Genomic DNA, 26,809 nt, shown 5'->3' with positions numbered 1-26,809 from the left:
TGAACTGAAAAATAGTTTATGCATTAATGACAAATCAAGCAACAAAAATATATATATCAATCAATCACTATAATTAAGTCAAGATCTCAGTGGGTTGAACTGGAGACATTAGCACCTTTCTTTACCAATGGCCTACTAACAATATAAATGAACAACAATTGTCTATCACAACAGGGTTTTCAGTCTCCACATAGCAGCAACAGAATATTCTAGTTAATATTCTACATATGGAAGAACATGAAAGAAAATGTTGACAATAGTCAACTTTCTTGACTTCTTATCAAAGCCTTGCATTGCTTACTGCCCAACACAAAGCCAACACAAAACCTTGCACTGCTTACTGCACACAACACAACACAACACAACACAACACAACAGCAGCATCTCTGTTTCTCACTAAAATCAGGAGAATAATTGCTATTTCAAAATGCACAAATAACTGAGAAGTGGACAAAACCTGGGTTGGAATTGTAGTTCCTATCGGAAATAAGATCATCTATGTGGAATCAGATAATAACTAATATAAATAAAAAATTAGCTGAATGTCTGGGATACATATACTCAGAAGCTCAAAAGTATTATCTACGTTATATAATTTGCTACATAATCCTAGGTCAGTTACTTAGCATCCATAAGACTTAAGAGGTTTCAATGACTATAAAATGGTTCCTTCTTTTCAGTTAAGGGTAAAGACAAATGAAGTAAGAATGTGAAATTGCTTTTAAAAGAATGACCTCTATTTGAAGTATTTAGGGGTAAAAGGCCAAAGACATAATTTATTCTCAAACAGTTCAGAAAAAAACAAGGATGAACACATGACCACATCTAGTTTATACAGAAAGAGCAATCACAAATGAGAGATATATAAATGTATATGTATATATATACCCACACACAGAGAAATCACAAAATAAAACAAATGGGGTAAAATAGATGAATTCAAATAAAGGGTTATAAAACATTCTTTGTACTGTTTATTTTTCCAACTTTGTTTTAAAGTTTGAAATTATTTCCAGTAAAAAGTTAACTTTTTTTAAAAAAGCAATTAGCTTTAAAACAGAAAAAAAATCATAAATGATACTATGGGTTTTTATTGCTTATTTCCAGAGATAATTTTAGCAACTAACTGACCAAAAACCTTCTTTAGCATAGGTTGATTTTTTTCAGTTTAGTTCTGAATAAACCTAAATGTTTCTTCACAATTAGTCACATGTGGCCAGTGTACAAATCTACCTCTGTGCCTAGCTACAAAGTAAGTAGGATTAGATACTGAACATATTGTATCTACCACAACAGAATCTGGAAAAACTTCTGTGTGTGCCTATTTGTACACACATATAAATGTCTATGTTTATTTACTCATATTTGCTATCTGTAACTTTCAAAAAATCACCTCTTCTGTGAAGCCATTCCTATACCAGTGGCCTCTTTTTTCCTTTACCATGTACCAATGCTTTTTCACTCACAACCCTTAAATGCTGATATCCATAAACCATCATTCCTATGCCACACTGAGATTCCATGCATCATCTGACAAACATTTTAAGTTTCAAGTGATAGTGCCACCAGTCTGTTAACTTTCTTTTCAGAAGTTTTACCCATTTGGCTGGGATACAGAATAAATTTATGTAAGTATTAACAAGTATTTTACTTTCTACTTTTTTTATTTTTTAAAGTGAGTGAAAAACTGAAAACTTTTAATGCTAATAATATTCAAAATATATTTTAAAAACAAAAGTGGAAAATAAGTATCAAAATCATAAATTTTTAGCCAGGATTTTAAAAAATTTAAATAGAGAACACATATAAAATACTGGGCCTAGATAATTAAAAGCTTACTCAGAATGATGAGATATAGTGCAAATAAAATATAGACTAGGAAAAATCAGCATTTACATTTCAAATTAAGAACATTTTGTTACAAATTTTTCATTAAACAGTGGAGGGGAGGTGCCAGTATTCTTTTCCACCTGACAAGTTTTTAAAAAAGTAACAAAGCAACAAAGTATGCACCATAATACCTTGTTCATTTTCCTTATGAAATGTCTTCCTTTCCAAAATTAAAACTGAATTCGGCCTACAAAATGTCATTTTAAGAAAACAAAAATTTGAGATAATAAATGACCTGAGGAAATTGACATTTTGTTATCTAATATCTATCAATGTTAAAAAACATTAAATATAAAAACAATAATAAGACTTGGACATTTGAAAAAAAAAAAAAACCCAAGTGGAGTGTTTTTGCCTAGTATGTGTGAAGCCCTGGGTTCAATCCCCAGCACTGCAAAATTTCCTATATATCATAATTAGGAATGCTGTAAAGTTCTTAAGCCATTTGAGCCTCTATTATTAGTCTAATGGTATATATGCTGTTACATCTGACTTCAGTATGCTTAGCCCATACTTTTGGGAAGATAGGGAAGTAAATGACTGTACCCATTATAACATGTATCACAATGTAGTTCTGTTCTTAACCAGGTCTGTCTCTACCAACTGAAAGTTATATCAGGGCAAAATTTCGTATTCATTTTTCTCTCTCCCACCAAAAAAAAACCTAGCACAATGCTTGAAATAAGTAACTGTTTTTAACAGATGGCTTTACAAAGAAGGAAATTATCAAGTTATAAAGATCTAATCTCACCCCATTCCTTTTATAGAAAAGTAAAGTGACATGAAGAAAGATGAAGTGATTGTCAGTGGTACAGCCAAGACTAGAACTAATGTCACTCGTTATTTTCATTATACCAACACTTGATTTCCTTCCCATAGTTTTTCAAGAATATACACATTTAGTGCATCCAAATTACTCTATTCAGTCAGTACATATTATATATTATTTATCAAAGTATCATGCTGTATCTTATAAATATATACAATTTAATCTGAGAAAGGAGGAAAAGGGAGAAAGTGGGAGAAGCAGGGGAAGAAAAATAAATAAAAAAACGAAAAGAAAAAAAAAACCTTGAATAAGAAAGTCATGAATAACAATCTTCTCAGAGAAAAGGCATAAATAATTATTTTCCTTAAAAAAAGAAAAGAAAGAAAGAAAAAAATCCCAAGCATTACTTAAACTTTCTTCAATCAACCAACACCACTAAACCTTCCATGGCAATGGCCCTATTTTTCCCTTAACATTGACCTATTAGGCCATAGATCTCTAGAGGTTTAGTAAAATCAATCCAAGAAATAGTCAATTCCTGAAACTCCTGGGAGCTTCCATCTACCAGAGGACTAGAAGCTTTAAGTTCTCAGGCAGTGCTGGATTCATCAGAAGCCTTTCAGTCCTGCTCACATCCTGGTTTCTCCTTGGTCTTTACCCACATTATCATCAACACATTGTACTGGGCTTCTCAGGTATTGTCCTTCCATTGATCCCTCCCAAAACACTTTCCCATGTTTGTGAAACCCACCTTCCACATGAACCAGCTCTCATAATCCTTAACTTTACTAACTTCTTTACAACTTGATGAATGCATTACCTCACCTTCACCAAAACCTGACTCTTCCTTGAGGATGGATACTGCTTTTCCCATAGAACTTTCTAAATGGAGGCTGTGTGCTCTCCTATATTCTACATCTACTACCCTCTAGAGGTACTACCCTCTGCTCACCATTGCGACTTCCAGACAATTATTAAACAGACCTTGACTATTCAGTTATGTCATTCTCTATCCTTCCTAATTGCTCTCATCTACTATCTTGTCAGTTGTCTCACTCACTGTCCTTTACCAAAGACTTATGTCCCTAATTCCTAATCTTCTTCTCCATCTAAGTCAGGTCATTATCATGGGTGACTTTCCAGAATGTAATTCAAACTCTAGCAACCTTTACCCAGCTCCACTGTAGGCCTTGTCTCATGGGCAAACATTGACCATTTGTATTCAAATTGAACAGCTATTGTTCTGAAATTCCAAATTCAACATCCAACACACCCAGCCACAGACACTCACAATACTAAACTGACCACAACATTTTGGCAGTCACATTTTTACTCCCACCACTTTGGGTTCTTAGATCTAATTTGGACCTCAAGTTCAATGACCTACTCTCTTCCTATCAATGCCTTCTTTTCATTTCCTCAATTTATATGCCATAGTCCATCACTTTCAACTGTTCTTTGCTATTATCCATAACTCTCTTGACTCACTGTCCTTCCACTGAGCACATCTAGCAAAACACAACCTTAAGTCAATACAACCATTTGCTTTCTCTGAACCCATACCCAGGATATTTATCATCCTTCAATCTTCACAAACACAAAGAATGTTTCCCTAGTCAGAAAGTATTTCATATCTACTCCACCCAAGCATGTTCCAGTTCATTCTCAGCAAAGAACCTAACACACACACTGCTTCAAACAATAAATGTTAACCATTAAATAATTCTCTCAAACTTCCAGCCACAAATTTCCAGCAGTACCAACACCCAAACTTTCCATTCATTACAAAGCACTATCATTCTTCCTAAGACTAATTCTTCCACCTGGGCTCTACAATCTACCCTCAGACTCTATACCAGCACCTGGGATCACACTTTCCCTCCTCGAAAAAATTGCCCTTCTTCAACCTCATACTCTCTCTTCTGATTGCTAACACTTTCCTTCATGTTCTCAAACTAAAATAGTCAACATTTATTTACATCCATTTGCTCTAACATTCACTCAAGCCTAGCCCTTCCCTAAATCATTTGCTGTTGTAAAACCAACTCTTTCCCGCCATTTTGACAAACTTTCAATCCTTAGCTTAACTGACCTCTCTAGATTTTATAATGCTGATCATTTATTTTACGTTAAATCTTTCTTTTCTCTTGGTTCTCTCCACAATTGATCTCTATGGCTTTAGTTTCTACCTTGAAGTCCATTCTAATGTTTATAGGTATACATAATATCCATAACTTCTTGGGTATTTCATAGGTACCAATGCCCACATATTCAAAACTGAATTTCTTATCTTTTCCTCTTTAGTCAACTTTTCTCATGTTCCCTACACCTCAGCTTCTCATACTGCTGTCTATATATGCACACACCAGAAAGCCAGAATTCCTGGAGTCATCTTTGACTTTTCCTTTTATCTTCATGTTCACATCCATCAAACACGAAGTCTCCATGCTCACACTTCATTACCTGAATATTTAGAATCTCCTCTTTCTTGTAATACTGCAACATTTTCTAGACTGATCTGATGGTAGCAAGTGCTACCTATCTGTATTCATAAACATATTCCTATTTTAATAGAATAGAAAACACAGCCAAATTAGAATACTAAATTTTAAAAAGTGTGCAAGTCACTTTATGCAAATCAGGTATATGGGAAATGTAGTCAAAAGAAAAAATTAGAATCAGAACTTTTCAGAAGAATTCCTAATAGCATACCTCAATTTACACTTTTCTAAAAAAATGCCTCCACTCAATATGCCTGACTTTACACATCTCACTGGAAAAATAATGTTAAAATATATGCCATAGAATTGTTCCATAAAGTAAATATAAAATCATTTCTAAGATAAAAATAAACATCTGAAAATATCAGTATTTCTTGCTCATCATGTTATCAATAAACACTGAAGAAAAATAGATTTTGAAGCTGATTCTAATTAAATTCAATGATGCAATATAAGTGAATAACAACTATGTGGAAAAATTGAGAGCAAGAGTGTGTGGTGAGCATAAAAGAGGTAGAAAAAGCACTAACACTTTTAAATGAGATGGTGGGAAAGTTCTAATCAATGTGACATATTAGGTATTATAAAATATACTACGTGATACAAAGGAGGAGTATTTCATACAAAGTCAAAAAGTGATGTGAAAAGATAAAACAGTACACAAACTGATTACCTGAAGTTTTACTCAGCTCTGCTGAAAAGATAGCAGATGGTGATCTGTCCTCTTTTTCTGTATCAGAAGGAAGTTTTTCCTCAGCTTCTTTCATAAAAACTTTGGGTTCAACTATACTGCCTATCTCTGTTGTCAAACCAGAAACATCTGGAGGCAGTACAGACACCTTTGATATATCAGACTCATCTGTGACTTGCATTTTATCTTCATCTTTAGGAGTGTGTATGTTCTTAAAAGAAAGGTCATGGGGCAATTCTGTGCAAGGCAATGACCCAGCTCCATCCTGGACATTAGCAACTTCACTTTTGTGGGATACTTCTAGGTCAGTGTATTCCCTGGCTAATTTAGAAATAGTTTTAGAACTGACAAATGTAGGGAATTCATCTATAATCTCAATTGGAGATGAATCTGAAAATGTTTCACTTTCTCTTATTTTTGCTTCCTTAGAAATAAATAAATCATCATTTGAATAAGCTGCAGTATTGAGCTCTTCCATCTGCAAAGGAATTTTCTCCTTTCTGGTCAATGTTGAAACTTCATCAGGCAACAGGGAATCTTTTTTGGCACCTAAACTGGGCTGAAAAGATTCCAAATATGGCTTTCCCCCCTCAGGAGGAAAATCACTGAGTTTTTCTTGTTCTTTTATTGATTCAAAGGAAGTTTCAGTGAGATTTTCTTTCATGAGCATCACAGCTTCCTCTTGTTTATGTGGAACTTCAGGTATTGAATCATCACTAAATAAGTCAACTGGTTCAGAATCAGGGGAGGAATCCTCAACTAGCTCAGAATGATCAGGCAATGGCTTTTCAGCTTTTACCATTTCTGAATAATTAGAGAAATCTGGACTTGGTTCAGTAGAGAGTTTTGTTTCTTTAATTAAGTCACATGCAATAGATATATAAGGAGCTTCTGTTTCCTGAACAACTGCATTAATATGTTCAGGTTCTTTAATGTCTTCCTTTATTCCTGATACATTCGTGGCCTCTTCATAAGGTGGGGGATTTTCAGGCTCAAGTTTTATGCTGTCGTAATTAAGTGGAGGAGCTTCTAATGGTGATGAACTAGGCTGCACTGCAGAAGCACTAGCACCAGGAACTACAGAATTTAATGGTGCTTCCATTACAATGTCAGGCAAAACTGGTGAAGGAGTTGCTTCAGATTCTTCAAATGATGGGCAAAGCTGTGTTACAGGGTACAGTGAGTCCTGCAGGGCTTCCGATGTTTGAACCAAGTCCATTTTTGTTTCATAAGCAAGTTTTGTACCTGTAGCTTCATTCAATTCACTTTCACATGCTTCCTGTACTAAATCTGGGGTTAGACCTTCAGTCATGTTTGCCACTACTTCCTCGGTCATCTTTAATAAATTATCTGTTGTGACATAATCTGTCTCAGAATCCTGTGATGCTACAAGAAAAGGATTTGATGTTTGGGTGCTCGTTTTCTTCTCTGTTACAATTTGGGCCTTCTTTTCTTCTATTTTTTTTTCATCCGTCTTATTTTCTGAAGTATGATCTTCTAATGAAGGAAAAATGTTTGTTGCAATGCTTTCTGTTGCTTTTGGGTCAAAGGGAGTACATGTGATATATGCTCTTGAATTGTCTTTTACAGCTTCTGGTGTACTGGGAAAAGAAGCATCATCATTACTGCTTTCACTATCCTTTTCATGATTTGTCTGCTCAAGGCTATCTGGAAACCATTTCTTATCCACTTTATGTTCCAAATTGCTCTCTATATTACCTTGACCAGCCAACACATCACTGTCTTTCTTATAAGTATCTTTCACTTCCCATACTCGCTCAAATGGTTTGAAGTCTGCATATTCCTCCCTCATAGGTGCTTCTACTCCAACTTCCATTTCGTTAAAACTGTCCTTTGTTTTTTCTGGAGACATAACTTTGTCCTCTTCTTTAACCAATTTAGAAAGGGATATAGGTGATTCTTGTTGATTATGAAGGATGACGTTACTAATTAAATCCTCCTCTTCATCTTTACTCTTCACAACTATTTCTTCCTTAGAGTTTTCTACTAGTATGGCAGATTCTGCTTTTGGAGAGCCACTGAAGGATGAACCCATTTCTGAGTATTCTAATTCTGAAAACTCTGTTAAATCTTTATCTACAAATGGATTTTTTGCCTTCTCTGAGAACTCTTTAGATGCTTCATTTAAAGTTTCTTGAAGTGTTCCTTGTGTGGGTGATACTGCTGGTAAATTACCAAGGTATTCATGTTCTTTAAAAGAAGCAGTTGAGAGAGGAGATAGAGAAGGAAGAGAAGCAGCAGTTTCAAGCAGGACAGATGGGAAATCCTCTTGACCAGCCGAAACAGTGTTACCTGGCTGCTCCTTCAAATCCATAATTTTGTCTGTGGCCATGGACAGAAAGGAAAGTTAGAGAATGCCAGTGTTCACAGAGTCAATGCAAGTTTTATGACAGACTCATAAAATAGTATTAGTAAAGACTCACTGTTAACTAAATTGAAATGTTAATAACAATAAATATGAGTAGACTTGAATTACTGAAAATAGTACTATTACCAATAAAACATGCATGGCTATCGTATAGCATGGTGACTATAGTTACTAACAATGTATCATTCATTTCAAAATAGCCAAGAGAATTTAAAATATTCTCAAATAAATGAAAACTATCTGGTAACAGATGTGCTAATTTGCCTATTTAATAATTCCACAATGTATTGGGCAATAAAATATCACACTGTACCTCACAAATACAGTTATTTGTCAATTTAAAAAACTAAGAAACACATACATGGCTTCAGAGGCAATTACATGCTATGCAAAGACACAAATCTGAGAAAAATCTTAAGTATTATTAACTAAAAAAGCTACTTTTAACTAGTTTTTGAGAAAGAGAAGATTTGGGAATAGAATCTGACAGAAGGGGCACTGAATAATTTAATGCCACAGACTGGCATTCATTTACATTAAAGTTGGCTATCTCAAGTAAACTTTATGGGAAAAAAAGGACTGGTCAATATGTAAATAAATCAAGGGTCCAAGAATTTCTTATACGCTTCCAATTATTAATCAAGCTCTGCCCATTTCTCCTTTGGACAGAGCATACAAAATGCAAATTTAAACTTTTTCAGTAGACAAATCTTGGAACCATGCTAATTTTCAGTAAATCCAATCTACTCTGTATGGAGTTAATACAACTAAAGAGTTAAAGTTAGAGTACATAGAGGATAAAAGGCTGGCAGAAAGAACTTGCCTGCAGAGGAGTGTATCACAGGCTCAGATGCAGCAGGAAGAGCAAAAAGGGTCTCATCTGAAAAACAAATAGAATATAACCTCAGCAGAAATAAAGACAGGTTGGAAAGAGACTAAAGATAAGAGGAGCAAGCAAGGATTCAGTTTGTAATAAATTAACAAAAACTTATCTATAGAGAAAAGTCCAAGATAGAAAGGAAGTTAGAAATAGTAGTACCATTAATTCAGACAAATTACCACATATATTATAAAGTTGACTAAATGCTATCCAGGGGATCTATCCTTTTTCAAGAGGAAATACAACATGTTTATGTTAAAGAAACCTTTCACATAAAGAAACCTTATGAACTAAAGCAACTTTTAGACAGTGTCCTCATTTAACGTACTGCATTTAAGGTTTTTACTCACATTTTCAGTTAGATAAATTATCTTGTCCTATTCAAGCTCAAAACTTAAAAGATTAATTTGAACAAAATTAATAATTACTTCCATTTAATCTTCTGTTACTGGTCTCCATTCAATTCAGAAAAACACTTTAGTGAGAATTTTCTCCCAGATTCTAGGTTGTCTATCTTCATTGTACACATAGAATATCAGTCCTGTGTATCCTTGTCCAAATGCCAGAGACAGAAATACCGAAAAATTACAACAAAAAACCCCCCACGTAATCATCATCAGAAATGTTTTTGTTTGTTTTGTTTAAAACAATGGTTGAGAGCTACTTCTCATTCCAAATGCTTTACATGCAAGAATTCATTTTACTCTTACAATCCTTATTTCATAAGCAGTGGTGTGAATATAGCACCCATTTAACAGATTTAAATTGAAAAGAAAAACTAACTCCAGTACATACAACTAGTGAGAGACTCAGGTAATTCAGCTTCAGAGCTGAATTTCTTAATTGATGTATGTTAAAGATGAAATGTTTATGTCTTGCTCCCCCATTTTTAAGTTGAATTCTTAACCCCTTTATGATGGTATCTGGAAATGGGGTTTTGGGGAGGTGATTAGGGTTAGATGAGGTAGTGAGGTTAGGGCCCTGGATTAGTGTCCTTTACAAGAAGACACACCAGGGAGCTTGCTGTCTATGTGTATCTCTACCCTCAACCACATACAGAGATGAAAGTCACCAAGAAGTCAAAAGAAAAGTCCCCAGAATAAAACCTACTTTGCCAGCACCCTGATCTTAAGACTTCCCAATCTCCAGAATTGTAAGAAATTTCTGTTATTTAAGCCATCTGGCCTATATTTTTGTGATGGCAGCCCAAGCAGACAATACACTATAAATTGGTATAATAACTTTGAACAAGTTCATTTTGTACCTGCAATTGAAAGATTCTGAGGTAAAGATCTTCTCTTTTACACTAGAGAAAGTGTTAAGCATAAGACAAGTTTGAAATAGCCTGAGAAATGACTAGCAGGTGTTCCTACAGTAGAACACCAATAAATTTAGACAGTTCTATCTGGAAAAGTCAAGCTAGACAAGGCTGATCACAATAAAAATAAAAAAGATGTAGTTATCATGAATATGCACACGGTCTCCTTGATAATGTCAAGAAACCTAACTTCATAATGTCAAATAAATTATAACTAAATATGCTGGGCATGGTGGTGCATGCTAGTAATCCCAGCAGCTCAGGAGGCTGAGGCCAGAAGACCTCGAGTTCAAAGCCAGCCTCACCGAGGCCCTAAGCAACTCAGTGAGACTGTGTCACTAAATAAAATATAAAAAAGAGCTGAGAATATAGCTCAGGAGTTAAGTGCCCCTGGGTTCAATCCCCAATATATGTGTGTGGGGGTAGAATGTCAGCTTTTAATTTATTACTGGTCAATTAAAAAACATGTATGAGATCATAATCTCACCAGAGTCCACACACTCAAATACCAAGTTATTTTCTTTGACTTGTTCATTTCAAAAACTTTCATCAATCAAAATTGTGACTGGTCAGTAAAACTATTATAAAACAAGGGGAAATCCATTTTAAAATCACATAGAACTTCTGGTTTTGAAAGTAACTATATCGTCTATAACTAATAACCTTTTCAACATAAATAACTATAAATCTGGGCAAAATAAATGAAGTGACTATCTTAAGACACAGGACAGCAGGCAGTACAAAAGTGTGAGTCCTGAACAAAGGGAAGCCTGAAGGACTTAAATTATTGATTAACAGCCCAGGGAGGAGGAGTCCAAAATTATCACACTTTTGCTGAGCTTAGAGGTGCAAGATCATCTGGAATTTGCAGGGCAGGATAACATACAAACAAATGAAAGCTTCACAGAAAAGATGCTTCAGAGGTTTAGGTAGGGATACTGTTTTAAACCTTTTGCCGAATATTATGCTACCCATGCACAACACAAGACTCAGCAAGATTAGACAAGAAGTCTATGGCAGATTTGTAAGGTAAATTAATATTTCAGAGGTCAGACAGTGCAGGAAGACATGACATAAAAATTTTAACCAGCCAAAGTGGAGAAATCTCACTGAACATCCCAAACACACAATGGAGACTCCCAACCGGGCATATTTTATTTAAAAAGCAAGACTATTAACCTTATTTAAAAATTACACAATGTAAAATGAATCAAACATAACATTACCCCATTAATATGTCCAATTTTAATGTTTTCATGTTACAGTTAAAAAAAACTAACCTTAAAATAAGGGATACAAGAATAAGCAAATTTATGGCTCATGTGCCAAAGTTATACTTCTGTAGAATAAGGAGAATGAGTAGTTAAAGATTGTACAGTCTGCAAGCCTAAAAGATTTACTCTTTAAACAAATTTTCCCTTTAAGGAAAATTCTGCTGACCCTTGATCTAGAACAATTCTAACTTTAAAAGAAAAATTTGAAAGAATTAAGATGATCTGCCATAAAATAAACTGCATGCCAGTACAAAATTAACAGTCATATCCATGTGCAGTATAAAATAAAAATATCAACACAAAAATTTCAGGAAAACCCTCAAGTGTTTGGAAATTAAACTATACACTCCCCAAATACTCCACAGATCAAGATATAATGAGAGAAATCAAAGAATACTCTGAATCAAATAATGAAAACCTATATGATGCTGTTAAGGCAGTGCTTAGAAACATATAGCTGTAAATGTTCTTAAGGGCTTGGGAGGCTAAGGCATGAAGGAACTCAGTGAGACCCTGTCTCCACATAAAAGCCAAAATAGGGCTGGGGATGTGGCTCAATGGTCAAGTGCCCCTGAGTTCAATCCCCGCGATAACCCCTCCCCCAAAAAAGGCTTAAAATTGACATTTAAAGCCTCTATTTTAAGAAACAAGAAAAAGAATAACTTAAACCCAAACAAGTAGGAGAAATAAATAGTAAAAATAAAAGTATAACCCAACTATACAGAAAACAGACAACAGAGAAAAATCATTGAAATCAAAATGTTGGTTCTTTAAAGAGATCCATAAAATTGATAATCCGTTAAAATGATCAAGGGAAAGACATAGCAAGAACAAGTTTTAGAAATAAAAGAGGTGCTATCACTATAGTCCTAAATTCACAGATAATACTATTAACAAGTTTATGGCAATAAATTAGACAATTTATATGAAATGGACAAATTCCCAAACACCCAGTCATCAAGATGAAATAGACAAACTTCTGTAAAGACAGAAATCACCAAAACTGACAATAGCAGAAACTGAAACTCTGAATAGCCCTTATTGCTGAAAAGAAGTACATTTGTAATTTAAAACCTCCAAAAAGAAAACTTCAAGCACAGAAGACATCACTAGTGAATTCTAAAAACCATCTAAGAAACAGTGGCCAATCTTATACAAATTCATTTCAGCATATAAAAAGCAAACATTTCCAAAAATTTTTTATAGACTTATGCATTAATACAAAAAACTAGTCAAAGGTATTAGAAGAAAATAAGTTTACATAACATCACTCACCACCACACATGCAAAAATGTTTTGTCTTGTTTAAACATGTAGGGTAGACAGTAAGTTAGTATGTACAAGGTCCTGGCTGCAATCCTCAGCATGCACGTGAGGGCTCACTCACACACACACACACACAAACACACACCCTCCAACCAACAAAAACAAACAAAATTTTAACAGAATATTAGCAAAAATACAGCACTCCATGAAAAGTATAATCATTACCAAGTGAGACACATCTTGGGAATAAAGGTTGGTTTAACATTTAAAATTAAACTAAGAAATTTGTCCTATTAATAGTCCAAAAAAGAAAAAAAAAAAAAGATCATCCCAATAGATGCCAAAAAGGCTTGTGACAAAAGTCAACACCCATTATATCACTAAAATTCTCAGCAAATTGGCAATAGAAGGAAACTTTATCAACTTAAGGGGTCAGGACCTCTAGGACAAGTATACAGCTAACAACATACTTAATCATAAAACATAAATGTATTCACTCAAAATCCAAAATAAAACAAGAAATCCAGTAGTCTTTTCACCACAAGATAGCAAAAGAATATGAAAGGGAAAGTAAAAACTATCCTATCTTGCAGACAACAGGACTGTGTAGTCAGAAAAATCATGTGAGGGATGTGTGTGTATATACCTTAATAAAGTTTATAGTAAATTTAGCAAGGATGTAAGACAGATATAAAGACAATACACAAAACAAATTTTTGTATTTCAGAACAACAGCAACTAACAAAGAGAAAATCAGAAAATTTAAACATCATTTATATTAGCTACAAAAACCAAAATACTTAGGCATAAATTTAATAAAATGTACAAAATTTCAAACCCCAAAACTATAAAATACTGCCGAGAAAAATTAATGTTCTAAATGATAGAGATATATTAATGTTCATGGAATGGAAGATTTAATACTGTTGAGTGTCAGGAAATAAAACTAGGAGTTTCTTGTTTTTATACATCTTGGGAACAGAGAGACTGGGCCTTTGTTCCTATCTTTTCCAAGTTGTTGGTTTGGTGAACAGACCTTGGAAAACAGCAACAGTATCTTCCTATTGAGCTACAGGCAGGCATGCATATTATACAACATAAAAGACTCAGTTTCCCTGAGCTCAAAATCTCTCTCTTGTAATAAAACCCACTGAAGATGCAGATGTCACTTGGCCCTCTCAGTGTTAACTCTGAGAAATGGGTCTCAGGACACCAGAACAAGAAAATGCTGATATGCGAGCTACTGTCATTGCTATAATAAAGTTCTTTGTCTCTGGCCTAGGCATCCTGTCTTTTGTCAGCGTCCATAAAATGATAACAGGCTAACTTGATTGCCTATAGATAGAATAAAACCACAAAGATGTCAATTCTCCCCAAAGTGACCTACAGATTCAATAAAGTCCCAATTAAATTCACAACATACATTTTATAAAAATGAACAAGCTGATTCTAAAATTTATTAAAAAAAAAAGTCTGGTATTGGCGTAAGAACAAACATCATTAGAACAAAACCGATGTACAAAGACATACTTCATATGGTCGAATGATTTTTGATGAACACACCAATGCAATTATCAGAAAGTGAATACTTTCAAAAACAAGTCTGCAGGCACAAGTGAGAAAAATATGGAAAAAATAATCCTATATTTCTTATTCATACCATAAGCAAAAATTAATTCAAGATGGAGCTCAATATTAAACATAAAAATGAAAACCATTAAAACTTCCAGAAGAAAACACAGCAAATCTTCAGAGCCTTGGAGCAGGCAAAGGTGTATTAACACACTAATTGCACTAACCATAAATGAAAAGAACTCATCAATAGGCAAGCGACAGACTAGGAGAATATATAACAAAGTCATGTATCCAAAACATAAACAGAACTACAAATCAGTAAAAAAAGAGACAAACAACCCAATTTGCTCATTCCAGGAACTGTTTGAAAAGATACTTTGAAAAATATACATGTATCCAAACATGTAAAAATGCTTTAATTCATTAGTCATTTAGGGAAATTTGGATTAAAGCCACAATAAGAAAGTACTACACACCCACTAAAATAGTTGAAAGTAAGAAAATTGATATATCACATGTTGGTGAGAATATGGAGCCACTCATATACGTTGTTGACAGAAGTAAAATCACTTTGAAAAACAGTTTGGCAATTTCTTATAAAATTCAACATACCTGATGATCAGCAATTCTACTCCTAGGTATTTACACAAGGGAAATAAAAACATTTATCTACAAAAAGATATTTATGGGGTTGTAAGCCCTCAATGGTAGAGCACTTGCCTAGCACATGTGAGGCACTGAGTTTGATCCTCAGCACCTCATACAAAAATAAAGGTATTGTGTCCATCTACAACAACAAAAATTTTTTTAAATATCTATGTAAGAATGTTCCTAGCATTTTTTGTTCATAAATGCTAAGGCAAAAAATATAAGTAATTAAAATGTCCAACAAAAACTGAGTGAATAATTAAATTGTGGTATCTTCAGATCATGGAATATTATTACTCGGGAGTAAAAAAGAACGAATTATTAGTACTGCATTTTCACCGATAAATCTCAAAAATATTATTCTTGAATACAAGTAGCCAGACATAAGAATATGCACTGTATCATTCCATGTGATGCTCTATAAAAAACAAAATTCATCTACAGTAAAAGAAATCAAAATTAGTTGATTGGGATGGAGTTATGGGAGAAGGAATCAGTATAAGAAACAAATTGAAAAACTGGCTGCTAAGGACCCAAGAGAACTTCTGGGATAATAAAGAAATTCTATATCTTGACAGAGATGTGGATTTAAAAGAACATATGCATTTGTAGAACCTAAGCATTTGCTAAATGTAAAACTGTTCACACCTAAGATCTTCGCATTTTACTATATATAAATTATATTTTACTAAAAACATTGAAAAGTGTTTCACAAATAAATTTCAAAGAGAAGAACATGAGATTTAAAGGCAAATCAATTTATGCTAATAGCGGGATCTTGCTTGGATTCTGATTTAAAATAAATACTAGACCAAGGGCACTGTGGTTATGTTACTAAAAGTAGTCCTTACAGTTTGCAAGACACAAAAATGACATATTTATAAGCATTTGGAAATGGCATGGTGGACCATGGTTGATTGCTGTTAAGGCTATAATGGCTAAATAAGGTTGTGATACTTCGACAAAATATACTTTTGGTCTTCATCCCATTTCCTAAAACCTTGGACTCTTCCCCAAGTGATAAAATTGTCTTTTGTATGCTAATGAGATAACTGGTGGCTGCAGATCCCCAAATTGCATCAGGATGATTGGAGGCTTCGCTTAGACTTCACTCCAGGTCCAGACTCCAGGGAGGATACAAGGGCTGAAAGTTAAGTTGATCACCAAGGGCCAGAATATAACCAAGCATGCCAACATAATGAAGCCTCCCTAACAACCCAAAAGAACTGGGTTCAGAGAACTTATATACATAGCTGAACCTGTGGAAGTTCATAGATGGTGGTACCCTGGAGGGCAAGGAAGCTCTTGCCCCTTCCCCTATGCCTTACTCTCTTCCCTTATGCATTGACCTAAGCATGTGGCTACTTTTCTATATCCTTTGTAGTATCTTTTATAATAAATAGTAAAGTATAAATGTTTCCCTGAATTATATGAGCTGCTCTGGCAAATTAACCGAACCCAAGAAGGGGGTCATGGGAACCACAATTTATAGCCTAATCTGTCTGAAGTTCCAGAGAACTAGACTTACAACTATCAACTGAACTAAAGATAGGTACTGTCAGAATTGAGTTAAATTAGAGAACATACAGGTTTCATTCACTATTTTGTATGCCTTTGCTGGTATTTTTCCATAATAAAAGGTTTTTAAAAAAGAAAGAAAATCCCCCCAAAATAGAGATGAGGCAATATAAACAAACTTAAAATGATACTGTACTGAAGCCATTAGTTTTATCCACAACTCTTAGCAGACCATTAAAATACACATTTCATTATATCAGTACTAAACTACAGCCCTTACAATGTTTCGTTAACAAAAATTTTAGTGAAGCAGACAGATGGCATGCATCTATAGGTATGCTGGCTGGTGACCATATCTCAATCTTTGTTCAAAAGTGATGTCTTACAGCCCTTATCCTTAACAGATCTGTATGTAGTATAGATAGCTAATATAATTTAATGATAAAGTACCTGATCTAAATTCTAGTTTTTATAATTTACTTTATGCAAGGCAAAAGCATTTAACCAAGTTTTTAACAAACTTTGTATAAAAATTAAAATATCAGAATTTGACATAATTAATAAAACAATTACTCTAGTTAAAATACTAATTTTAAAATGATGTTGATGGGTTTAGACTGAAATGATCTAAAGATGACTATGATAAAGTAAATTCCCTTACTTTCTGAGATCAAATGCAATGGTAGCTTAGAAACACTTTTTTTTTTTTTTTTTTTTTGGTACCAGGGATTAAACTTAGGGGCACTTGACCACTGAGCTACATCCCCAGCCCTCTTTTCTCACTTCCATCTAAGGCCATAAGAACACTGAGATAAAGGAAATTAATAATAGCGATTTCCAATAACTCAGGTTTACAAAACAACTAACAAAGTTGGGAGGAAAAAAACTTTGCAGGCAGACACAGAACCCTAAGTTAGGTTACTTTCATAAAAGCAGTACACAGATATGTAAACATGTGGCTATTCTTAAAGTACAACCACAAAACATCCCTGGTTTTAAAAGCAGAAAATTCTTTACAATACAGGACTTGTGTTTCTCCCGTTATCTAATACTTGTCCGTCTCATAATAAATACAACTTCTTCTCCTCCTTTACTGACCCATACTCAGCCCTAAGCCTAGTTTAAAAAGAAAAAGAAAAAAATGTGTTAACTCTTTCTTTAACCAATTTGGAACACAGACCATCAATATTAACCAGAAAACTTTTTTTTTTTAGTACTGAGGGGTTGAACCCAAGGGTGCTTTTCCACTAAGCTACAACACCAGCCCTTTCTATTTTTTTATTTTGAGACAGGGTCTCACTATGTTGCTCAAGGCCTTGCTAAATTGCTGAGGCTGGCCTTGATCCTCCTGCCTCAGCCTCTGGAGTCCGCTGGGATTATAGTTTTACACTACCTCAACCAGCTCTTTCTTTTTTTTAAATAGCATTCTCTGAATTCTTTATTGGCCAACAGGTTTTACAAATCATTATTTCTTTAAGGCTTGTTCTCATTGATGAAACTGCTATCACACATAAAGAAAGTTTACAACATTTTGGGTTGAAATAAGACTTGGAAGTTGCCTGGTTAGCTAGGCAAAGTGGCTCATGACTGGCCTGCCTCAGCAATTTAGCAAGGCCCTGAGCAACTTAGTAAAACCCTGTCTTGAAATAAAAAATAAAAAGGGTGGGGGATGTAGCTCAGTGGAAAAGCGCCCCTGGGTTCAATCACCAGTACAAAAAAAAAAAAAAAGTTGGCTGATTATATTGGTGGTCCATGTTCCACGCTGGTATGTTGGTTAAGAGTTAATGTACTTTTTTTTAACTAGGCTTAGGATTGAGTATGTGAAAATAAAGGATGAGAAGAAGTTGTACTTAGGAGTAGAACAATTGGCTCAGTGGTTAAGTGGTTCAATTCCTGGTTTAAAAGAAAAAAAAAGGAAACCAAGAAAAACAGAAGAAAATTTGAGTATTTGACAGAAGTACAGAGAATTTATTTTCCTTTCTAAATACACAAAATTTTGGGAAGTGAAAAAACAGATGATTTTTTTTTTATTTCCAATCTTACCTATAAATCAACTGAATAAGAAGAGCCAAATATCTGTATAATCCAGTATTTCATACTAAGCAAGCTAGAATACTTAATATTTTTAAAAGGCTATATATTTCACATTTTATCAACTAAAGTTTTAAAGAACTACTCATTAATTAAAAACTATTTGTGGGGCTGGGGTTGTGGTTTAGTGGTAGAGTGCTCACCTAGCACGTGCAAGGTGCTGGGTTTGATCCTCAGCACCAATAAAAATAAACAAATAAAAATATTTTTAAAAAAAAACTATGGAAATATATAATACCAATACTAAAAACATCAATTTTCCCAAAAATGATATTACATTTCTATAAATGTAATATCATCAACTAAAATCCAACAGAGAAGACTTGGATAAACAATTTTGTAAATCAGGTAGAAAATTATGTATGCACAAAAAGCCAGGACAAATAATTCTGGAAAAGCCCTATTAGCTAGAATTTTCTTCAAAAGTTATAGCAATTAAAAGGGTCTGATACTTCGATCTAAACAGACAAATACAACAGAAGAGAAAATATTTCACTCGTATAAGAATATGTCAACAGTGGCATTACAAACTTGTTAAGATCAATGATTCAATAAGTGGTATTGGTCCAAATGGGAAATCATGTTGAAACAGAAAACTATATCATTATCTCATTTCCCAGAACAAAATACAATGCAAATAAATTTAGAAGAACTAAATATTAAAATTAACTAAATATCAAAATTAAATCATAAAAATACTAAAACAAAACCTGGCAGAAAATTTTTATGATCCTAAAGAAGGCCCTTCTACAACCAATTCATGCCTTTTATGACTTAAAATCATTAAAAAATGATAAAACTGACTAAAAATTTATGCACAGAAAAACACATATGGTTAAGATACAAATAAATCAAGAAAGACACATGACAAAAGCTTATTCCCTTACAATAGCTCCAGTGATTCTACATCTAAAAAACCAAAAACTAACAAGAATAGACAAAAGCAGTAATTGGAAAATATTCATTGGCACCTAAACCTATGAAAAAAATATACAAATGTAAATTAAAATAACAACTTGCTAAACCACTTAGTAGTATACCAATCAAAAACATTGTTGGTAGAGGCATAATAAGGAAAAAGGTACCTCGGGTGGGAAACAGAAGTTGTAACAACTCTTTGTAGGACAATTTGGCATTATCTAACATTTTAAATGCAAATACCCTTTGAACGAGTGCTTTCACTTGCATGGATTTATTCTACAACACATACAAGATCAAGTAATTATGAGTATTCACAGCAATTATAATACAGAAAGCTAAGAATAAACCTAAATATGTATCATTAAAGAACAGATTAAATAAAACACAGCAGTCCCCCCTTATCCAGGACTCACCATATGATCTCTCCCTCTTACATGTGCTCCCATCACTGTGATGCCATTCACTGTAGGTCCTCATCAGAGCCAAATCAAGCCACGTTTAAGTCTTTGACTCTCCATAACTGTAAATACATCTCTTTTCTTTATAAAGTACCTAGCCTCAGGTACTTTGTTACATGAAGGAAATAGACTAATACAATCAACATCCATTGTGGTTTAGTGGTAGAGTGCTCGCCCAGCACGTGCAAGGTGCTGGGATTGATCCTCAACCACATAAAAATAAATAAATAAAATAAAGATATTTTTTTAAAAAACTGTGGAAATACATAATACCAATATTTTAACATCTTACTCATCAAATAATTTGAGTTCCTACCACATCTGAGGCACTATGTTCAACAACTAGGACACAATGCCATATAGTTAGTCCTTTTCCTCAAAGAGTATATGGTGTGGTAGAGAACAGAAATGAGTAAACATACCATTGTCTTATATGCAGTACAAAATATAATATGATGAAGCAATAAGAATACATGAGAACAGATGAGGAAAACAACTTCTTAATAATAATCATTCCAAAAAACAAAACCCAGAAACTTACATGTGAAATTATGAACTCCTCCTTTGGGATTAGAAAGGAAGATGGCCTTAGTCTAAGAAAACCCTGGCTTCAGTAAAGGTGGGTCTCATCATTTTGCATTCCTGTGTCCTTACACAAGGTATCTACAAAGGTCACATTCAGCCTTTGAAACACTACTGATGACCTACAGTTCTGCCATTAGTTTCCTTTTTTAAAATTTTTTTAAATATATGTACTTATTAATTTTTTATGTGGTACTGAGGTCGAACCCAGGGTTCACATGCGCTAGGCGAGCACTCTACCACTGAGCCACAACCCTAGCCCCATCTGTCATTAGTTTCTATCCCTGGTACTGTCACCCCAAAGGGACCTTCTAAACTGTGTATTTAGAAAAAGGAACAAAATATCTCAAAAAAATGTGCTATATGTATGGTGTCTCTACAACATTTACTTCTATATAACAAGAAATATCAAAGAGAAACTAGAGGTATAGCTCAATGGTAGAGCCCATGTGTAAGGCCCAGGGGCTAATCCCCAGGATCTATACCTCCACCCCGAGCCCCACTTCAAAAAAGAACAAACAGAAAAGAAATAACCATTCAGCTGGTACTTTCATCCTAAACTAACAAAGTACCTTTAAAATGTACAAACAGTATTTCAAATGAATTGCTTTTAGGTATATTACGAAATTACACATAAAACAGAGCAACTAATGAAAAAAGATTATATGCTCCTTCTTAGAAAAGTTTTATATAACTATAGTAAATTCTAAGTTTACAGTGGTATAGCACTAAAATAGCATGTTTTCTAATACAATTCCACTTGTTTATCAAAGCTTCCACTTGTATTCATTACCTCATTATGAAAAGGAGGTGATTTACAACTTATTATAAAACACCACAAACTGGACATGAGTTTCTTAGGAAGCAATCTGAAACAAAATTCATTTTATCCATAAAGAGCATATCACTTGTTCTCAAATTTTTTTTAACTAGTCAGAAAATCAGAAATGGATTAATAAAAGGAGGGATTCAGAATATCTATACTCACTTCTATTCCTTTCCATCATCATCTAGATAAAAATGGAGGAGGGATAGGTAATGGACAGAACATGACATTCTTTTCTTTAGAGGCATCTACTTCCTGGGAATGTTATGTCACCGTTTGCTTGAACTTTATATTAAGAACTGATAATAAATGACTTATAAAAGAATAATCGTCTTTTAACACAAAGCCATATCCTACACTTATGAGCCATGTTCAGTCATATTTCCATGGTGAAACAAAGATTTTGGACAGTCTCTGAATGTGATTTAAAAGGCACTAATATTCTTTTCTTTGTATTTACATTCATGGTCTCTAAGTCCTATCAACTCTTCTTTTATAAAGTCTCTTTGTAACCTAACTATAAAGCATCACAGCCAATTAAAGAAATCATGCTTCTTATAGTCCCTCAATATCCATCCTCTCATTTAGTCCATTTTCATTAATGAACCAGTAAAAATCTAATCCCTCACCCCTTCAGAATTACTGCAAAAGCTTTCAAAGTAGTTTTTAGGAAAAAAAAAAAAACTATTTAGTTTTTTTCCAATTTATCCTGAATATTGTTACCAATTTTCAAACAATGCTTTCATAATGCTTTGCTATAGTTCAATAATCTTCAATAGCTACCCAATGCCTAAAACAGCAATTTAGGAAAGGAATGAGAAATAATTAAGTAACTTTATGTTTTAGAAAGAACTGCAATAGCTGGGCACAGTGGAGCATGCCTATAACCCCAGCAGCTCAGGAGGCTGAGGCAGGAGGATAACAAGTTCAAAACCAGCCTCAGCAACAGCAGAGAGGCACTAAGGAACTTAGCAAGATCCTGTCTCTAAATAAAATACAAACCAGGGCTGGGGATGTGGCTCAATGGTGGAGTGCCCCTGAGTTCAATCCCTGGTGGCCCCCCCGCAAAAGAAATAACTGTAATAAACACATTTTATTATAGTTTCATAATATAAATTAGCAAAAACAAGGGTAACTTTGGATGCAGAGCATGGATTAAAACAGGAAATGTTAAAATCCAAATTCCTTAATTTGGTATCCAATATATGCTTCTGAATCCAGACCCACTGAACATTTTCAGTCTTAACTATGGTTCAGAATATGTCCAGAGACCAGCTCAAAATCATCATTTCTAATAACATTTGAATTTCTCTCAAATCAATTTCTATTCAATTTCCCTTGCATATCCAAGACTGAGAGTTGGCCAACCACCTGTTCAACTGGAAGTCATGTTTCTCTATGAAAAATGGTCATCAAATGAGATGCAAGTTAATGCATTGCCGTGGAAATGCTAGAGGGACAATAGCAAAGAGCAAAATTATGACTCACCAACTGCTTAAAATCAAAGTTAGGTAAAAACTAACAAAAATGCCAATATTAAATGCACAAATGCTAGAAATTTATAAATCCTGTTATAATTAGGTTAGCCTGTTTCTAACCATGCTCTACACATTTCTCATCTTCTTTTTGTCTTTAATCACATCAGTCCTCTCAGTCTTGTGAATCTTCAAGACTATATTTTAACTCCAAAACTGTAATTAAGGAGCATATTCCTAAAATAAGTAGATTAAAGCCTCTAAGAGGCCCCCAAATGATTTAAGGGCAGCCCAGAGCTTCACACTCACCTGCCACCACTTTCCCCAGGTTTTTCTCACCATTCCTACTGGATGTTCAAACATTTAACAAAGCTCATTACTGCCTCAGGGGGGTTTGCCCCAAGACTTGCTTGGATTTGATCCGCAGATCAAATCTTGAATTCTCCAGATCTTTCTTAATGTCACCCAACATAAAAAAAGGCCCCACACATCTCAATTATTTTTCCCATGCCATAATTCTGTTTATTTCATTACAACACTATTCTGAGTTCTTCATGTGATTATCTGTATCCCTCTCCCCTGGGAAACAAGTGTCTTGCTTATTGCTATCCCCTTAAAGCTTAGAACAGCATCTTTGTCTCAACAGGCTATCAATAAGGAGCACAATAAATGAACAAACTCTTCAGTGCATTAAGAAATCTAGATGCTCTGAAACAGTTTAAATATCCACAACCATAATCACTGTCCTTGCATTCACTAAAGGAATGGAAGATTTCAAGTATCATGGATACAAAATTGTACAGAATTCCTGAGTAGGCAATATTCTCTCTCCTTTGCCTTCCGAACTTAATATTCCAACAATCAAGACTTCAAGAAAATACTGTCACCTCCTGAATCCACGATGTTCAAAGAACAAAACTATATTCCCATGCGGAAATATAAAACAAGTTAGTATTTATTCTTTTGTCAATCATTACATTTCCTGTCTAAAAAATTCTTCTTAATTTATACGTTTCTACCTTAGTTTCCCTCAAATGTGTATTTTTCCTGCCAAAAAAAACAAAACACTTCAGTTACTCCTGATCTTCTACTAGTGTTTTAAGTAGTGCCTTCCAGTATGTTAGTATAAAATGTTACTCAGAAGCATCACAACTGGCTTATTTTCCCCACTGTGGACAAGTGAATGGAAAAAAACAAATCGTGTGATCTCAGACTGGTATTCTTTTTCTAGGAAAGGAACTACCTCCCAAAGCCTACAAGGTTATTAAGATCTCTCAGCAGGCAGTTACATCACTTCCTTCTTGACCTTTATACTTATATATTGGGACACTATATCCCAAAGCAACAACCTATTTACCCATATGCATCTCAGATGCATTCTTAATCTCTAATAAACTTAACTTTATCCCTTCTAAAATAATCTCCCAAGATACAAAATGCAATAAAGTGTTCCTTTTTAAATAATATATAATCAAGTACCTAAGTGAATAAAGAGATTCAAAACTATAAAACACACGTTTTGTTTTAGTCCATCAAAAACGTTATTTTTCTAAAAAAAAATTTTAAAAAACCGCATTCTTCTAAGAAACAGCATCTCTCACCAATATATGAAAACGTCCGTCTCAAAATATTTCATTAGGTCTTATGGTAAATTTGTCACAATATCATTTTGTCAATTCCTGGCAAGAAATCCACAGGTTTTCCCTTAAAAATGTCAACCATTTTGCTTGCTTCTCTAAGAGTCAATTAATGATGCAGTAAGAGGCTAAGCCGGTCCACACTAATACTTGGCAATTCCTCTCACCCTGCAGCTAAGACCCTTGCAAAACTGCGCCGGGATGAAACATTACGCCCAGATCCCGCTTCCCTGGCTCGGTTTAGCAGGTGGGGAGTCTTCACATATCCCTTGGCAGAGCAGGGCGGTGGCAGGACTTCGCCAGAAGTCTCTTTTTCCCAATTCTCCTCGCACCACACCACTGGAGGCGCTCTCCCTTCACTGCAGTTGGGTCACGGTGGACGTTTTCCACTAAGCCAGCTCCCCACAAGCGCATAAGGAGGAGGGGTGAAGCGTAAGGGGGCCCCACGCCAGACAGGGAGTGAGTGAGCCGGGGGTCCGGGCTGAATGCAAACCAACAGACCCTCGGAAAATCAGACTGGTCTAGAAAGGGCCCTCCTAAAAAGATAAAGGAGTCAAGGCTTTTCCATCCTCACCTCGAAGCCAAGTCACCCCAACGAATCCACAACCCTAATTCCTTGGTCCACACCCAGCTCCTACTAGGGGTGGTGCCTAACTTCCGGGTCGCAGTGGACTGGGGACCAGAGGAAAGGACGTAGGAGTGGGGTGGGGTGCACGTGTTCCCCGAAACCGAGACAGACAATAAAGAACTAGTCTGGGTTTCCGCGGCCGCCCCACCCTTCTCCCCAGCGCCTCCCACCAAATGGGGGCGCCATCGCCCCGACGTCGGCAGACAAAGCCCCCTCCGGGCGGAGAGGAGGCCTTGCCCTAGGCGTCGGGGACTTCACACAAAAGAGGGAGGGGACGGAGGGGACGGAGGGGCGCGAGGGGCGCGAGGGGCGGCGCGAGGCGGGAGGGCGCTGCACTCACCCACAGAGCCTGAGGAGCCCCTGCGCTTGGGCGCGGCCGGGGTGGAGGGGGGCGCGGCAGGGGCCGGGGCGGGCGGGGTCCACGCGGGCTCGGCCTGGGGACTCACGCCGGCCGGGGGAGGAGGAGGAGGCCGCGCCGGAGGCTCGTCGTCCTCTCGGAGTTTGGAGGGCGAGACTGCGGCAGCGGACGGAAGGGATGGCGCGGGCGCCGTCGATGGTGCGGGACTCGGGTCCCAAGACGTCTGCCGCTCGGGTGCAGCGGGGGGCGCGGCCGGCAGGGGCCCCCTGGGCGCAGGGGCCACGAAGTCCAGCGGGGGCGCTGCGGGGGCGGGGGACACCGGGGCCGCAGACAGCCCGGCGGCGGGCTTCCTCTCGAGCACCTCCAGCTCCTCCAGGTCTTCGTCCTCGTCCTCCTCTTCCTCTTCGTCCTCTTCCTCCTCGTCCTCGGGCTCCCTCACGAACTGGTACTTGAACGCGGGCTGAGGCCGGGGAGGGCTGTCCGCGGACGAGGAGACCAGAGGCGACTGGTCCATGTCTTCCATGGCGGGCGGGTCAGAAATGATGCTGCAGCTGCTGCTGCTGCCGCTGCCGGGACCGCTTCTCCTCAGAGCCGCAGGCGGTTGTGTGGGGGTTGGGGAGTACTAAGAGGGGCCGGGCCAACCGAGTCGAGGGACCTGCAGTGGCGACGGCTCCCGGAACAATGAGACTGCTCCTCCTGCCTCCGCGCCCGTGATGCGCCACCCGCCCCGTCCCCAGTTGCCGCCGCCGCCGCCCAGACGAACGAAGGAGAGAGGCCAGTAGACTCTCCGCCCAGTTTGGCGTGACTCACCCGCCCCAACAGGGAGGGCAGGGACTGGCGCGGGAGGGAGAGGGCCAATCGACTGTAGGATAGAGAAGATGGGCAACCCGTCTGTCCAAAGAAAGGGAAGAAGATGAGAGTGGGTGGGACTTATTGCATTTCTCTCTCACCGGCTGGTCTTGTGCCCGGTGGGCGGAGTTTGGATCTGAGACCTCTACCCTCCTCCCCTCGCCTTGTGTAGATGTGGGGTGGGGTCTTGGCCTTGCCTGCAGCTCCAGTTCGGTCTGCGACCCGGGACTGGCCGCCCGCCCTCAGGGATTGAAGAGGTTCCCTG

General features: G+C 36.4%; 1 protein-coding gene across 3 annotated transcripts in view; it reads right to left on the bottom strand.

Moving 5' to 3' along the window:
* Rtn4 (reticulon 4) overlaps window positions 1-26,469 on the bottom strand; it is a 68,254-nt gene extending 41,785 nt beyond the window's left edge. Inside the window, exons 1-3 of one of the 3 annotated variants that reach the window (XM_046423941.2) lie at window positions 25,678-26,469; window positions 9,064-9,120; window positions 5,834-8,194 (exon numbers count right to left, since the gene is read on the bottom strand). In XM_046423941.2, the coding sequence (XP_046279897.1) occupies window positions 5,834-8,194; window positions 9,064-9,120; window positions 25,678-26,218 (2,959 nt within the window). In that variant the 5' untranslated portion in view covers window positions 26,219-26,469. The remainder of the gene's footprint in view (window positions 1-5,833; window positions 8,195-9,063; window positions 9,121-25,677) is intronic. The other 2 variants (XM_046423939.2, XM_046423947.2) reach the window with 2 other exon arrangements.
* Window positions 26,470-26,809: the final 340 nt, after the last annotated feature.

The sequence above is a fragment of the Marmota monax genome, unplaced genomic scaffold, assembly GCF_021218885.2.
Source record: "Marmota monax isolate L192 unplaced genomic scaffold, Marmota_monax_Labrador192_F-V1.1 WCK01_AAM20220418_F8-fsc00015, whole genome shotgun sequence".
In the NCBI taxonomy this organism is placed as follows: Eukaryota; Metazoa; Chordata; class Mammalia; order Rodentia; family Sciuridae; genus Marmota; species Marmota monax.
This window is presented reverse-complemented; position numbering and strand designations above follow the sequence as displayed.